We start from the raw sequence: 14887 nt of genomic DNA, 5'->3' as shown, positions 1-14887 counted from the left end.
ATACTTTCTCTCCTCTCAGTACCCTGAACTCCACCTCATGGTTATTGCAGCCAAGGCTGCCCTTAATCTTTCCACCCTCAACCAATTCTTCCTTGTTCTAAGGATCAGGTCCATCAGAGCATCTCTTCTCAGTTTACTGATCACATACATCAGGCAATTGTCATTAGCATACTCCAAAAATCTCCTGGATTGCTTGTGACTCACTGTTGCCCTTTCAGCAGGTATCAGGGTAGTTCAATTCCCCCATGAGGACCATGGCCTGTAAGCATAAGGCTTCAGTCACCTGAAGGCATCATCTACTGCCTGGTCAGGCCATCTAGAACAGACGCTCACATTAACAGCCACGTTGGTCTGCCCTCTAATTCTAAATCACAGGATTTTAGTTGACTCAATCTGTCATTAGACAAAGTTCCATGTACACCTGCTACCCTCTCATATAAAAGAAATTCCCCCTCATCATCATCACCTATCCTTACTATAGAGGTTTTATTTATCCAGGGCAGCACTCCAGCTATACAAGTTCTCATCACATCTGGGATCCCAAATGAGATTACAGCCCTGTAACTGCACAGACTTCTAGTTCCTTGTTTGTTCTTCATGCTGTGCATATCTGTGGACAGAAACTTCAGAGAGGCACCCAGCTGTGATTTCCCACAAAAGTGTGAGTGCTTACCCATAATGCCGTCCTCCCAGCTCTTCCTTATTTGCAGTCATTTGAGGCAGCCCTCCCTTCTGCCCTGTTTTGTTTGAAGTCTCATCTGACCTCCCAGTGCTCTGCTTTCCATTACATTTCATCATTTCCTCACTTGACTGCAGGCCATCTCCTTCCTCCATCATTCTTACTTCACAGCTTTCCTCACAAGGATGGCTACTTTCCTCACGAGGATTGCTAACATGTTAGCAAAGAAGTTCCTGCTTTTCCTATCCTAGCAGAAGTCTTTGAATTATTTTTACCTGTGTTGCTCTTTTCTCTACAACTCCAACGGCTTGGAGAGCTATAGGAGACTTGTTTCAACTCCACTTGTCTGACTTGGCAAAGGAGTTTAGGCCATAGGAAAATACTCTATCTTTCCCATAGAGAAGTCAGCAAGAACAGAAACAGCAAGGAAGCCATGGCATGGAACTCAAGCTGAAACTCTGACGGGCACACCAATCAGGAGTAGAAAAGCAGCAAAAGTGACAGCAGAGATGCAGCTACAAAATCACTCCTCAAAATCATTTAGTGGTCATTAGGCAGCAGAGCACTCAAGTCTCTGCTGCATAAACATTCAATTTTTTAAAAAACCCTAATGTTTATTATTGTCACATTCAGCCCAAAGCTGAAAGTAAGATTCCAAGGGCAAGTTGGAGGCAAAAAATAAGAACATAGTGACTCAGTATATCAGCTCTTGGAAGTACATTTGCACTTTGAAGGAAAGAACAATCATATACAAGTTTAGGTTGCAGCCTTTTACATAGTTTATTGCCATATATGTTCACGAACAAGAACATATGAAACTCCATATCCAGCTCTAAGGGATTATTTTGGATTCCTTCTGATGACAATTAGACAGCTCACTTCTATTCCACTGAAATACCTAGCTAAAGGCTGTGGAAGGAAAGTGACTGTGCTATTGCTTTGGTTTCCAACTGGAGAGCTATCAGGGCCACCAGCAGCAAGTGCTGACCTTGTATTATTGTCTAGGCCAATCAAGCCTTACTTGCTCTTTGTGTCAAGCATCATCTAACAGCAGTCTTTCTTCTAGGCAAAGAGAATATCTGGCCTAAGCAGAAATACCAAGTCTGAGTAGAGTACTTTCTGATACAAGCCTGAGAAGTTTGACATGGACAGAATTCTTTGCATTTGTGAAAGACTAAAGAAACTTGTGATGGCTTTTCTGTAGATGTTAAAAAAGTTGTCTTAAGAAATTAAACCAGAAGTTCCTCAGCAGCTCATGACTTGCAAGTTCACCAAAACCCCATATAGAGCCTCAACTGGTAAAGGCACTATACCCAAGAGAATTTTGAAGTTCCCTACAGAAATAATTGGAAATATTCTTGATTAACTGGAGATAGATATGCTTGGAATAGCCCTATGGTCAAAGAATTAAATAAAGCTAACAGTCCTGGTCTAGCTAACATGAATTGCCTCAGATTATTTGGATGTAGTGACAGCAAAAGTAGCATTTATTGAATGTTTCACTTCCTGCAATGACAGTTCTACCACATCCACTCAGCACATTAATCAAGCTGAGCAGATTGTTTCTCTAGAATACTAAACAGAACTTCAGTTCTTTATACTCTTCTTAAAAGTTTCTGCAATTACTTTTAACCAGAGAAACTCAGTGATTAATTACACATTTTACTATATATTTTTGGCTAGTGAAGTCCTTTCTGAAAAAAGGGCATTCTTCTCCCAAAGGGTAGTCTTTTGGAAGTCTAACAAATATTCCAAATGCTCAAGCAGTTTACTGTTATTCATAGCCCTGTTCAAATTCCAGCCAGTTTAGTTCAATTGTGTTGTGCTCAAGTGTCACAAAAGACAGAACAATACACTAAGATCTAGACAGCATTATGCCTGAATGAGCAACTAGCTCGTGATTGCTAGTTGCATATATTTAAAAACAGATCTAACTTCTGCTCCTGTAGAATGGGTAAGCAGCTGTCTATAAAACCCTCAAGATGTTTTTGGTCATGGGCATGCATTACACAGCAGCCTTTCCCTTAGGTACCCAGCCTTCACTCACTAAGGTTAAATACAAGAGCTTAAAGTCTTCAAGCACAGGAGAGACCACAGAAACAAGAAACTCAATAGTTTCTTTCACTATTTCAAAAGTGAAATAATGAACAAAAGCAGCAAAGATATTCAACTGGTTAATTCTGTAAGATTTTTAAAAGACTAGCAAGAACTGGAGTAAGTTTACTGAAATTAGATGCAGTCCAAAAAGTTTGAAGTGGTATTAATCAGCAAATAGTTAACTGTTTCAACCATTATTTGTTCTGCTATACCAAGTAAAGGTATCAACTTAAGAGCAGCAACATGTTATTTCTGGTCTGTAGACACTTCCAAAAAACCTAATCCTCACTGCAATTGTTCAGCAACATAAATGTACTAGTACAAGTGTAAAATCTAAGATGCTAGCTGCTGTTTTATCAAAATGAGTAAAGCAATAGCTAGGTTTACATTGTCTAAAGATGACCTAGAAATTAAATTGCTTTAGATACAATTAGATACAGCTAATTTCTGGCTTATACATTACCAGAAGACCTATCAAGAGCTAAAAAGATGACCGCAAGTCTTCAAGCTGCTGACACTTGGACCTAGCTTTAAAAGTTACTGTAAACATTTTCAAATTACATCAAAAATCAGAAGGTCAAGTTACTTTTTGATTTAAAAGTATGTCAAATCTCACCTGTACCAGGTACTTTTGGCTTCCATACATTACATACTGAGGGGCAAGACTGTAGATCATGTAACTTGTATGAAGAACTATCAATAGAAGTATCATACAGAGAAATAAGAGTGCTTGAGGTCGAGTTTTTCCTCGTCTGATTTTATAAAGCTAAAACAAGAAAACATACAAATATTAACATGATGAAAACTCTAGATTCTAGATGCCAAAGATACTTATAATTTCTCTTTAATCCAAGGAGCAGCAGCCTCCCACTTCTGTCACTGGATTTAAAGCTGAGTTGTCCTCTGGCAACTCAATTCCAATGAGTCGAAGTAGTTTACAGCTATATTTACCCACATTTTAGAGCACAGCTATTTAACCAAAATTATAATTGTTTGTATCAATGACCAAGAATATTAATAAAAAAATCAGCAGGCTTCCTAGAAAGTGTTTAACAGCAAGATTTAAATACTGTTGACAAATCAAAGCAGTTTGATACAAGTGATCAAGTGAGTTGCTATCTACCCCTAGCCCTCTAATCAAACTTAGAAGCAGAGGAGATAATTGATATAGTATTCCCAGGCACTAAGAAACTTGTGCATCCAGTGGTGGCATCTTTTCCACCTTATACCATAGGGAACAATATAATCCCCTGCTGTTACCTGTAGATAACAGCTCCTCTGTAATTCTGCAACACTCAGTACTACACTGGGGAGAAAGATCATCAGCTGAAGGGAAAGAGCTGCCTAGCTCTTCAAAACCAGGTGTGTTTTTTTAAAAACTCATTGTGAACAGTGACCTTGTCCTGGCAGTGCTGGGACATCACAATTTGAGTGACAGCAGTAAAGGGAAAACGAGCAAAGAAAAATACTGAATGAAGCATCATAGGCATGAATGACACTGAATATGAAGTCTTTTTCAAATATAGTAATATTTGATATCAATTAATTTTGGTGTTTTATTTCTAACTCATACCATCACTGTACTTTTCTAGATAGATACGTTTGCTTCCCACCTAAGTCTGATATTACTGCATGCACATTTCAGACTAATTTTGATCAAATCCATTAAAATGCTTCCAGTATACATTAGAATCAGATACTGCTGCTTAGAAGAGTCAGAAGCCAAGTGCCACATGACTTAACACTTGGGAAAGGAGTCAGCTGACAGTGCTTAACCACACTGAAGCATTAGTTTTAGCTTCATAACTTCACAAAAAAAGCAGTTTTTAAAACAGTGGAAGTAGTGCAATACACTTACACTCACATTATGATGTGATGTAACAGACTGAATGCTTGTTTGCAACAACCCAATGTTTATGAAACAGTAAAATAGCAGCTCCACATCAAATATGCTCAAGTCAAAGTTTAAAACATCTAAAGAATTCAGCTTATAATACTCACTAAGCGATATTTACCCTTATCCAGAAGAACCATATACCCATATTTCGAATTCCAGCCATTGATGTGAAGATAAAGTACATAACAATAGTTGTAATAAGAATATAGTCAAGCGGAAAAACCTAAAAATGAGAAACAGTCAGTGTAAAAAAGGATAAATTGTACAAATTAGAAGACAAGCTCTTCACCCAAATAAAGCTAAATAAGTACTTTCTACTGATAACACTTACAGTAGTAAGATCTTTAAGATATTTTGTTGTTAGCTGCAAATTGAGTTAGTAACAGTTAGGAAAAGCAGAGTTAACTGCTTTTTCCAGACAAACTTAAAGTTTGCCTTAATTTTGAATAAGATACTATACATTTTAGGTCTAGAAATTGTTAAAACCATTCTGAGAATGGTTTTAACAAAGTCCACAATGATATAATCGTTTTAGGACAACAGACATTGTATTCTTGAATATTTCTGGACATAATAAAAACAGCTTTCTATGCAAGTAAGACTGAACACTGTTAAACACTTCTTCCCTCAGCATGCTACAAAACAGAAATCTCAGGATGAGCAATACATAGTACCAAGCTAATGTACACAGAGACAATGCAATACAGGGAGAGAAGAGCACTGGCTTGCACTAAGGCTCATCTTTGTTAACTTACTCTTGACTGACTGCTAAATTCATACATGGCTTTGGTGTCTTCCAACCCTACTCATGCTAATAATGGCTTGTTCTTATGTAGGCTTGTTCTGAACTGCTTAATCTTATGTATTGATATGAATTTATTACACTTTTAAAACAAAGTGCATTAAGTATTGAAAAGTGAAGAATTTATTACAATGGGGGAACTGTCAACAACTCAAACTCCTCAAACTTAAGTGTACAGGCAGAAAAAAAAAAAAAACATTCCCTTTCAGTCTAATCATTACCACCACAAATGTCACTTTTCCTTAGTAGTAAGAACTTACTAAATGCAACAATAATTTCCAGGAAGTACCACCTTCCTCCAGCAACTGATTCCCATCCACCCAAGATTTTCACATTAATATACTCTGATAACTAAAATAGATATTTTAATGCTATAAGGAAGCTATCTTTCTTTTATAGAACATGTAGTTTCCCTTTAGGCAGCTTACCAGGAAACAGAAGAACATCCTGACATACACAATCACCAGTTGTTTACTTACTGTTTGAAGAACAGGTAAAAGCATATTCAACGGATTGGTCAGATTAGTTCCTAAGATTATAAATCCAGAATCGAAGCCAGCTGAATGTAGAGCCTTGTCCAAACTGCAGTAATTAAGAAGTGGTTATACACTATGGTCCTCCCAAAGCTTTATCTTCAATTTGATTAACTGTCAGCTCATTAAGAAGGCAAACTAAGCCTAGACTGAAAGCTTTCACTTTTACAGATAGACATCTACTGCACTGTTTTATCACACCTAACTGCACTTGTCCTATAAAAACATATTGACTTCTACATCTTCTTGGTGTTTTAGTTTTTCCCCAATTCATCCATACAGGTTGTTTGCCCAGTCTCAAGTGTGTCAAAATTGAAATCTTAAGTGTTAATCTTCATTAGAATCACCGTATTACTGTATCTATTACTTTCAACTCCACGAAACAATCATTAATGTAACTATGATGTGCATTTAGTATGCATGCCATTCATTGCATGAATTTGAACATCAGCCCAAGCAGCACCTACACATATTTATTCAAAAAGCAAAAATAATTTGTCTGAATTAAACTTTAAAATATATGCTTAATTTCTCTGCTGAATTACAAGTTTCCAGCAATATATACTTTATCAAGCTGAACCAAGTCTTTTTCCAATTTGTTTTAGAAACATTTGTTCAATTTCAACACATGCTATTACAATGAGAAATGCAACACTAATTACAGAAACATAGCATAGGAAAAGTATGCTGACTCTTGAAACAAATAACCCCTTTACATAACTGATTTTGAAATTAGAATAGAAACTACATAACTGTAGTTTAAAAAGTATCAAAATATACTTACTTTGACAGAAAGAGAGACACAGTGAAGAGCAGTGCCACAACAATAAAGAATACTCCCCACACAATCTAAAATAAAGATATCAGAATGTAACTGAAAATGTTTGTGAAGCTGAAAAGGAAAATCTGCAGTTTCAAAAAAGGAATGAGAGGAATTCAAGTCCCTGAAAATATTAGTATGTTTAATTTCATTGCAAGGAATGATGCTTAATCAAGACTACTTGGGCTGAGGAACAGGACTAGCAACTGATGAAGAGTTTTTAGTATTAGGAAAAAAAAAAGAAACACACACTCCATCTAAACATCATACAGAGGAATTCAGCAAGGTCATTCAAAAAAAGGCAGCCTTGGTCTGTATTAAGAGGTCTGACTTTCAATGCAAGACAACCTCATTTTCCACTCTAATTCCCTTGGCACCCTACTATTCCCTCACTTTTATCTTTTGAAAGCAGTACCTCAATGCCATCCCCACTCAAGCTATGCTGTGGTGCGTTTGAGAGGCAACTTAAGACTGCTCCACCATCAGGCCATTTCCTCACATCTCCCAGCTACAGATTAGAACACCTGTCTACCCATCCCCTCTGTACTTGTAGACATGCTATGAAACAGGTTGCACAGCTACCACCTTTCTCTCACAGCTGATCAACAAAAAAAATATGATACAATGACAGTTACATTAACTATCTGCTTAGGTCTTCTGATCCAGTCTGCTGTGCAAGCTAGTACGCATGCATAACTGCCAGTGAATCATATTTTTATGAAAGACTGCAGTCATTACAAAAAGAATCAGCAGAAATGTCACCTACTACTAAAGCTTGTGTTGCTGCCTCAGATGAGCTCCTCTGGCATCTTAGTATTAGAAAATCTCTACATTAGTCGATAACATTGAAGTAGAGGACAGTAAGAAATAATTTTCCTCAAGAAAGCTTTGTCTTACATACAAACATAGGATTAAAAAGATACAGCTAACTGAAAACAAAAGTGTCAAAATAAGCAATTCTCAACAATGGAAAGGTTAAGTGGTGTGTCATTTTTAGATCACGCTACAACACTGAATTGCATTAGATTTAATAAGCTGGGCCAAAGAGATTAAGAGAATCAGTTGGGTTACAGTATATTTTTCTACCACTAACCGCATGTATTCAAGTCACAAGTTGACCATGCTTTTCTAAAGTTATTTATGCTCACTTTATACCATTGAGTACCTCCCTTCAACTTTCTAAGCTTCCTCCTGCTCCCATCATCATTGCTTCTGAGGTATTTAGAGAGCTTTCCACCTCCTATCCCTGCTCCCAAAAGTTAGCCAAGCTAACTTGTTTCAGCTACACATAGTTCCAAAATATTACTAAAATAATTATATTTAAGACTTAATCTGTTTTGAGCAGGTATGAGCAGATGATATACAAACTTAAGTGGTATTTTTGGTGGCTAATATTTGCCTCTCCAAAAGAATACTTGCCTGACCAATTATTTCTCAGAGGGGTCTGTGGAGCAACTATATCCTGAATTGCATGGGATAGCATCCCATGCCTCCGAACCAATCCCAAAGCAACATGAGAACTTAAAGGAGCAGGCACCACCCATTAACAGGGTAAGGAAAATCGATGGCACAAAAGCAACACTATGAACAGTTTTACACTGACCAAGAATCAAAGTTGATTCCTTGCAGATAAGAATTACTGTTGTATGGCATTTACATTTTTCAGCTTGTAACTTAAGAAACATGAGTTAAAGATTATTAGTAGCTGTTTTGCTTTATGTAACAAGCTCTACAGTTATCATTAATGGAAACTTAGGACATGAAATATTCACCCCTCATGCCCTGATGTAGATGCAGCTATGGTGGCAAGAAAGCCTCTGTCAATTTAACCACACCACTTCTGACACAGCTGAACTGGCAGACAACTGTCAGCACCTGCAATCTGTACTAACACTCTGCCAGAGTCACTGTTAGTAAAGCCTTGCACTAAAATTGCCTACAGCTTCCCCCTTCCACCTCTCCCCAAAAATAAGAAAAATCAAAGTCCCAGGAAAGACACAAAGGGTTGGAGAAGATTAACCTATCCCTCCACACTTAAGACAGAATCAACTGTACTACTCTAGTTGTTGCTGAAGGCCTTCAGAAAGGCTGAAGACAATACCAAATCCTCACAATTAGATAGGGGAAAATCAGTATCAGTCTCCCTCTCGCCAGAAGGGAAGTGTGCCACTTATCAAGAGAGCACTATATTCTCCTCTTTGCAGCACCTTCCCTGTATTTGGACTGATGTTGATAACTTAAGCAGGGACTTGAAAGCAAGCCACTCAAGTTGGTTTCCTCTGTTCTCATAGTGATAGATTTTGAAGATAGGACCTATTAGTTACATTAGGCATCTCTTTAGTTGATTCAGATCTGTCTTGAAGCAACCCATGAAAACCTGATACTACACTCAAAGCTTTCTACTGTTGAGGAAAGCAAGTATAACCTCCTACCTCCTTTGGAGTTTTTCCTAAACAGCATCTGTACCTACTCTACAGTAAACATCATTTCTCTTGCTGCTGAGGGTTCAGTTGAAAGAGAGGCCACTCTAAAGAAGCATAGACAATTGTCTACATAAAAGGTTATGTAGAAAGAAATCACATTAGTTTGACATGTCTTGACAACCCCCTGTTGTTACTCATCTGAGTATCTTCCAGTTTCTTGGTTTTGACTAAACTGAAAAACAAACAGCTTCATGTTCAAGGTCAACGTAGCCTTGAGTAAAGCAGTAACAGTACTCTCAAAGTTAACTTTAGTTCAGAGAAGTCTCTCTGAAAAGTAAGGTTAAGCTCTGGCCTTATGTGAAAAGGTCACATACTAATAGATTTAATAAAAAAACTTGAAAAGCAAGACTAAGATGAAACTATACAGATTGAGATGAAAGGACAAATATGCAAGGAGATGCAAAGATGCAGTGGTTATAGAAGTCTGAATTTAGACACTAAAAAGCCCAAGACGGTGCTATTCCTGAATATGCTGCTATTGTGTCCCGTAAGTCCAAGAACTTATAACTCTATGAACCTGACAGAAAACAAGATGCTTTCCATATCTAGCAGTCACTCACTACAGATGCTCTTGTAACTTGAGAAAGGTCCACATTCTTAAACAGATAAGCTCAACTTTTTGTAAGACTAAAGGTTACATTGAAGACTGAAATCAAAGGTGTTATAAAAGCAAATAGCAAGGCTCCAAGAGATTTTACACACTTTTAGTGTTCAGAAACACACAACTACAAAATTGCTTTACTTCTTTAAAGGATACTACTTTAACCATTGACAAGTTGTATTTGCACATAGACAAATGAAATAGTGTTCACTCATTACTAGCATCTCAACTCTTACAAGATTAATGTACTACACTATCACCTTCATAAGATGTCTTTACTCTGAATTTGTCTAAAGCTGAGTTTTGTAAGATGCTTCACCACACAATAGTACTCTGAGAACCTGCCAGGAAGAATGATCTACTAGGAGCTCCCTGTAAGTCTAGGATTCTCAGGTCAAAGCAGTTTCCAATAATGACCACTACAGTTATCCAGAAAATAAACATTTAGACTGCAAGTGAGAATGCTATTTCAGCATCTCTATAATTGATAACCTGTAAGTAGCTAGTCCTGTTACACCCTACCCTATGAGAACAAAATGGATTATTAAAGTAAGTCTGACACACTAAATTTGGCCAGTGCATTTCTCAGATTTTCGAAAAGGTTCATGTGAAGAGTTAAAGCAGATGTTACTTTGAATCAAGAAGTGCCCAGACTACTGAAGCGAGGAGTTATGCATATTTGCCCTTTAAATGAAAGGGCTACAATCTAAATCTGAGGTATCACAGAACAATAATTCTATCAAGAATTCCATATTGAAGGTCTTTGTTCAACTTTACTTTTAGCCTCTTTCTACTGGTATTCAGCAAGAACACTAGCAATAACATTGAGATATTGCTTGTAGTCCCTCCCCACCAAGCTTAAAAAAAAAGTATTAGCTAGGTTTAAAGTAATGGTCCTCTAAAATATGCCAACTTGATCTTGAAAGTTCAGGAAAAAACATTTCACAAAACAACCTCTTGACAGTGTTAGCCTTTTCAATCTTACAGTCATATCTCAGAAAAAGCAAAAGCTTATCTAAGAGCTCAAATACTTGAGTTTGCTGTAGGGCTGTCACTGGTATAAGGAAAAAATAAAGACTCAGCATGTTAATATGGTAAATTTGGCTTATGATTTAAGGGAGGAAGAAACCTGAAGTTGTATGTAATTCAATCTCAGAAAAAAAGTCAAAACTTCTTACCTTTAGAGGTCGGATAGCTTCACAGAACTTTGTCCACCAACTTTTCTCAATAAATTCCAGATGTCTCTCTCTCCTTCGAAGTGTCCTTAGTCTCTCTTCAAGTTGTTGTACAGCCCGTCTATCCCTTGATGATAGAGGCCGGCCATCTCTGCACTAATGATCAAAATTTAATGCATGAGATTACGACAACAGAATAGAAACATTAGATTTACCATCTGGTTTAGCAAGTTAGAACAGCTCTAAAAAGTCTGTTGTATAACAATTCACACTTTATGTGCAACAAAAGGACAAGGTACAAAAGTCAAGTTAAAAATTGTAACAGGAGAAATTCTTAGCAGAGGGTAAAGAAGTTCCCAAAGAGGGTGGTCAAAAAATTAGGCTAGTGAGAGGAGTCTCCATAGTGGGACATTTAAAGTGCCCAGATGCAAGCTGAACATGCTGATCCAACTTGAAAAGGGGGGCCTTGCTTTACATAAGAGATAGACCTGATGATCTCCAGAGGCCGTTCCAACCAGAATTCCCCAACTAAGCCAGTATGTTTAGCCTGGTATCTGTTTCCCTTCCAGCACTCTACTACTTTCAGACACTTCACAACATTTGATTTACCAGAACAAGACATCTTACTGATCTGAAAAAACAGCCTTAGAAATCCAAACAAAAGGCACCATGGTACCAAGAATCAACTGAGTGTACCAGATAAGAATCAAGGCTGATTATCATGTTTAAGACTATATCTCACTTCTGAGCCTCAGCACTGAGCAGGCTCTGTTGCAGTCCTTTGTAAAGCAAACATGTTCCTTAACTCCATTGCACACATAAGTAAAGTTAATGAAAGACGGGTCAGGTAACTGACCCAAGCATTTCTAACATACTGATGCTACTGTATAACTAATCCTTAGGTGAGAAAGGTTCTTTTAGTATATCCACCACTACTCACTTTAAAACCTGAGATTTTCATTCTCTAGTCATTGTTTTCTTATTTTGAAAGCCTTCTTACAATTAGTGCAGCAATGCATATCTCAGTGAAGTTGTTAAAACAAGTCCATTGCTTTAGATGAAACTTCTCAGAGTTGCTAGATTAGTAAGATCACATTCTACATGTAACAACTTGATCACCACGCAGTTTTAAGAATAGGAACATATCTTCCACATTTCCTCTTTAGCACTTGAAAATGACTTAAAAATCCCACAGACCAGGCTCCCACTCGCTTTCAATTATGTTCAAGACTAACAAAACAATGCTATCAGGTAGACTAGCAATGGAAGACCAGACTACATACTGAATCTTTGTATTAGACTAACTGGCATACAAATGTAATTCTGCAGGCTTTCATTAAGGTAAATTCAACACTTTCACCTTCCTGTTTTCATGTAAATGCAGTTGTGAAGAATTACGGTTTTAATTGAACACTGAGGCAGTGTTCTGACCATAATTCATAAACTAAGGAAAACTGGTTTGTACAAGTGGTCACATTAAAATAAATATTTAACTTCAAACTTCGTAGTTTTTGATCCTACTGTTACAAGTTAAGTTTAACAGGACAAGTTGCTTGCAAGCTCAGAACACAACATAATATAGAAAGTTTTCTGGAACTTTTCTGCAACAAGTATTACTATTTTTCAGGCAGTGCTCATTTCTCTAGTATTGCTGGTTTCAGCAATAGAGATATATCTGCCAGTCATACCCCACACAAAACCAAAGTTTTTGAATTTAAAACCAAGCATACTACTTTAGGTTTCATAACCCAACAGGATTTTTTATAACATTGAAGGTACGTGATTACTTTCACATGGTAGCAGTACCAAGACAATCAGACTGCTGTAACTGGCTCAGCACTGCTGGAGTTCTGCTGTCACTGCTGGGCACAGAACTGCATGCCTGGACTGCCAGAATGAAAACAAACACACTTGGTAGTTTGTCCATCCTCTGCCCCTCAGGGCTTTGAAAACACTAGTCAAACCATTATTAGTGTGTTGGAAAGCAGTGTTGGGAAGTCTTCCCTAGCATCCTATAAATGCAGGAGAAATCTCAACTCCGTTCACCGTGAACTGTCAGGTTGTGGAACCATCCTGCTTATTTTACATATAGCATTTCAGTGAGCTGAGAAGCACTCATGATTTACATCAAATGGTGTTGTGTTAACATCCTAAGGCTATTCAGGATTCAGAACTGAGATTTATACCTATTTCACACAAAAATGATTCTTAATAGTAAGGCATGTTTTATGAGAAGCAAGAATATTTGGGACAGTTACTCAAAACAGGAGAAATTGTATGAAGATTAACTCACAGAAGCTCCATGCAGCAAATGCCTAGTGCTGATAAGGTAAATTAGTATTACCAAACTAGGTGCCATATCTGGTAGCAGATATTCCTAAAGTGAAGCTTGTATTTCTGATCTCTACAACAAAACAGCTCTTCAAGGAGGACCCCAGCTTAACAAGCTTAACCTATCAACTGGAGACCAGCACTGTCTTTAGCTAGAATATAGTACAAACAACTGTTGCTGGAGGACTGACTGATAAAGAAACTGACCTGTACTACACAGGTTATTGCATTCCCCCCCGCCCTATCCCCCCGATAATTAAAATCAAAATTGCAACCTAACCACTTCCAACTTGTCCTTTCCATTTGTCTGGAATAAAAACTCACTGGTAAGCCAAGCAAGAAAAACATAAGTGAGCAGTAATCAACAAACCTTTGATTTAATCCTTAATATGTGGTGTTCCACTTCTTCAATATCTTCAGTGTTCTCCAAACGTTCATACGTCGCACTGGTAGTTCCCTTAATCAAGTTCAGAGGCAAAGCTGACATACCATAAGCCTAAAACAAGACAACATATACACAATTTTTTTGCTACATGTTTTCATTTGATAAGCCTACTACGTTGCAGCTATAAGCTATCTCAGTTATCTTCCCCTTTCACAGGTATTAAAACAAAGAAGCAATTCTACCAATCTTTCTATGAGCAGAACAGCTCTAAAACATGCCATGTTGATTCCAGCGTCCCACATTGTTCCCACAGTACTTAATCTTCTCAGGATTATTGAAACTATGTGTTAAGACTTCCCAACTGCATACCTAATTGAGGTTTTTCAAGGTTGTCTGTTTTTCAAGTTGTTTACCTTCCCAAAACCTTAACTTCTCAGCTTTAGACAGTAATAAAGATGCTGCATAGTAAAGGAACAAGATTGAGTTTAAACAGACAAGTAGTTTTAGAAGTTAAATACATACAATTTTTGTAGGCTAGAGCATTCAGCTTTGACTAAAATGAAATTACCAAGACAGTACAAAAACCTGGTTTACAAGAAAATTCCTGCAGTTAAAAAAAACACAGACTAGACAACACCTAAAATCAGTTAAGTTCAAAAGCTATTTAGTTTATGGGTAAATAGGTATCTCTGACATTTACTACATGTTATAAGTCCTATATCATTCAAAGTCTCTTCCAGTTTCTGTATAGCACTATGCACACATTTTTCTAATGTAGAGCCTTGTAAGCTCTTTTCCACTGACAGGAAAACATAAGTACAGCAGGTGAGGTGAACAGTCACTGTACTTCCTGCCCTCACCTCCATGAAGCTTATAGATCAAAGCCAAGATCAGAAGCTTCTCCAAACAGTTTAGAGACACTAGCCATAGGCTTTGTTTTATTGCCGGGTGGGAGGTTGCCTGGGGACATTGGTAGGGCTTTTTAAACATGCAGTCTAGACTAGTAAATTGCATGTGTTATAGTTCTTTGTATCTGAACCTCATCTAATTTCAGAATTGGACAATTTTAGATACAAGGGATATT

At 37.4% G+C, this 14887-nt stretch overlaps 1 protein-coding gene across 4 annotated transcripts in view; it reads right to left on the bottom strand.

Moving 5' to 3' along the window:
- LMBRD1 (LMBR1 domain containing 1) overlaps positions 1 to 14887 on the bottom strand; it is a 68857-nt gene that overhangs the window by 20641 nt on the left and 33329 nt on the right. For all 4 annotated transcript variants that reach the window (XR_009958023.1, XM_062572863.1, XM_062572864.1 and 1 more), the window contains exons 8-13: positions 13789 to 13914; positions 11091 to 11243; positions 6793 to 6857; positions 5955 to 6057; positions 4792 to 4896; positions 3393 to 3542 (exon numbers count right to left, since the gene is read on the bottom strand). Coding sequence is in view for 3 of the 4 variants with exons in the window: in XM_062572863.1 (XP_062428847.1) it covers positions 3393 to 3542; positions 4792 to 4896; positions 5955 to 6057; positions 6793 to 6857; positions 11091 to 11243; positions 13789 to 13914 (702 nt within the window). In the remaining variant the exon portion in view is untranslated. The remainder of the gene's footprint in view (positions 1 to 3392; positions 3543 to 4791; positions 4897 to 5954; positions 6058 to 6792; positions 6858 to 11090; positions 11244 to 13788; positions 13915 to 14887) is intronic.

This window comes from Rhea pennata, chromosome 3 (assembly GCF_028389875.1).
Source record: "Rhea pennata isolate bPtePen1 chromosome 3, bPtePen1.pri, whole genome shotgun sequence".
Taxonomy (NCBI): Eukaryota; Metazoa; Chordata; class Aves; order Rheiformes; family Rheidae; genus Rhea; species Rhea pennata.
Note: the sequence above shows the minus strand (reverse complement) of the source record. Positions and strands in the feature narration are given on the sequence as shown.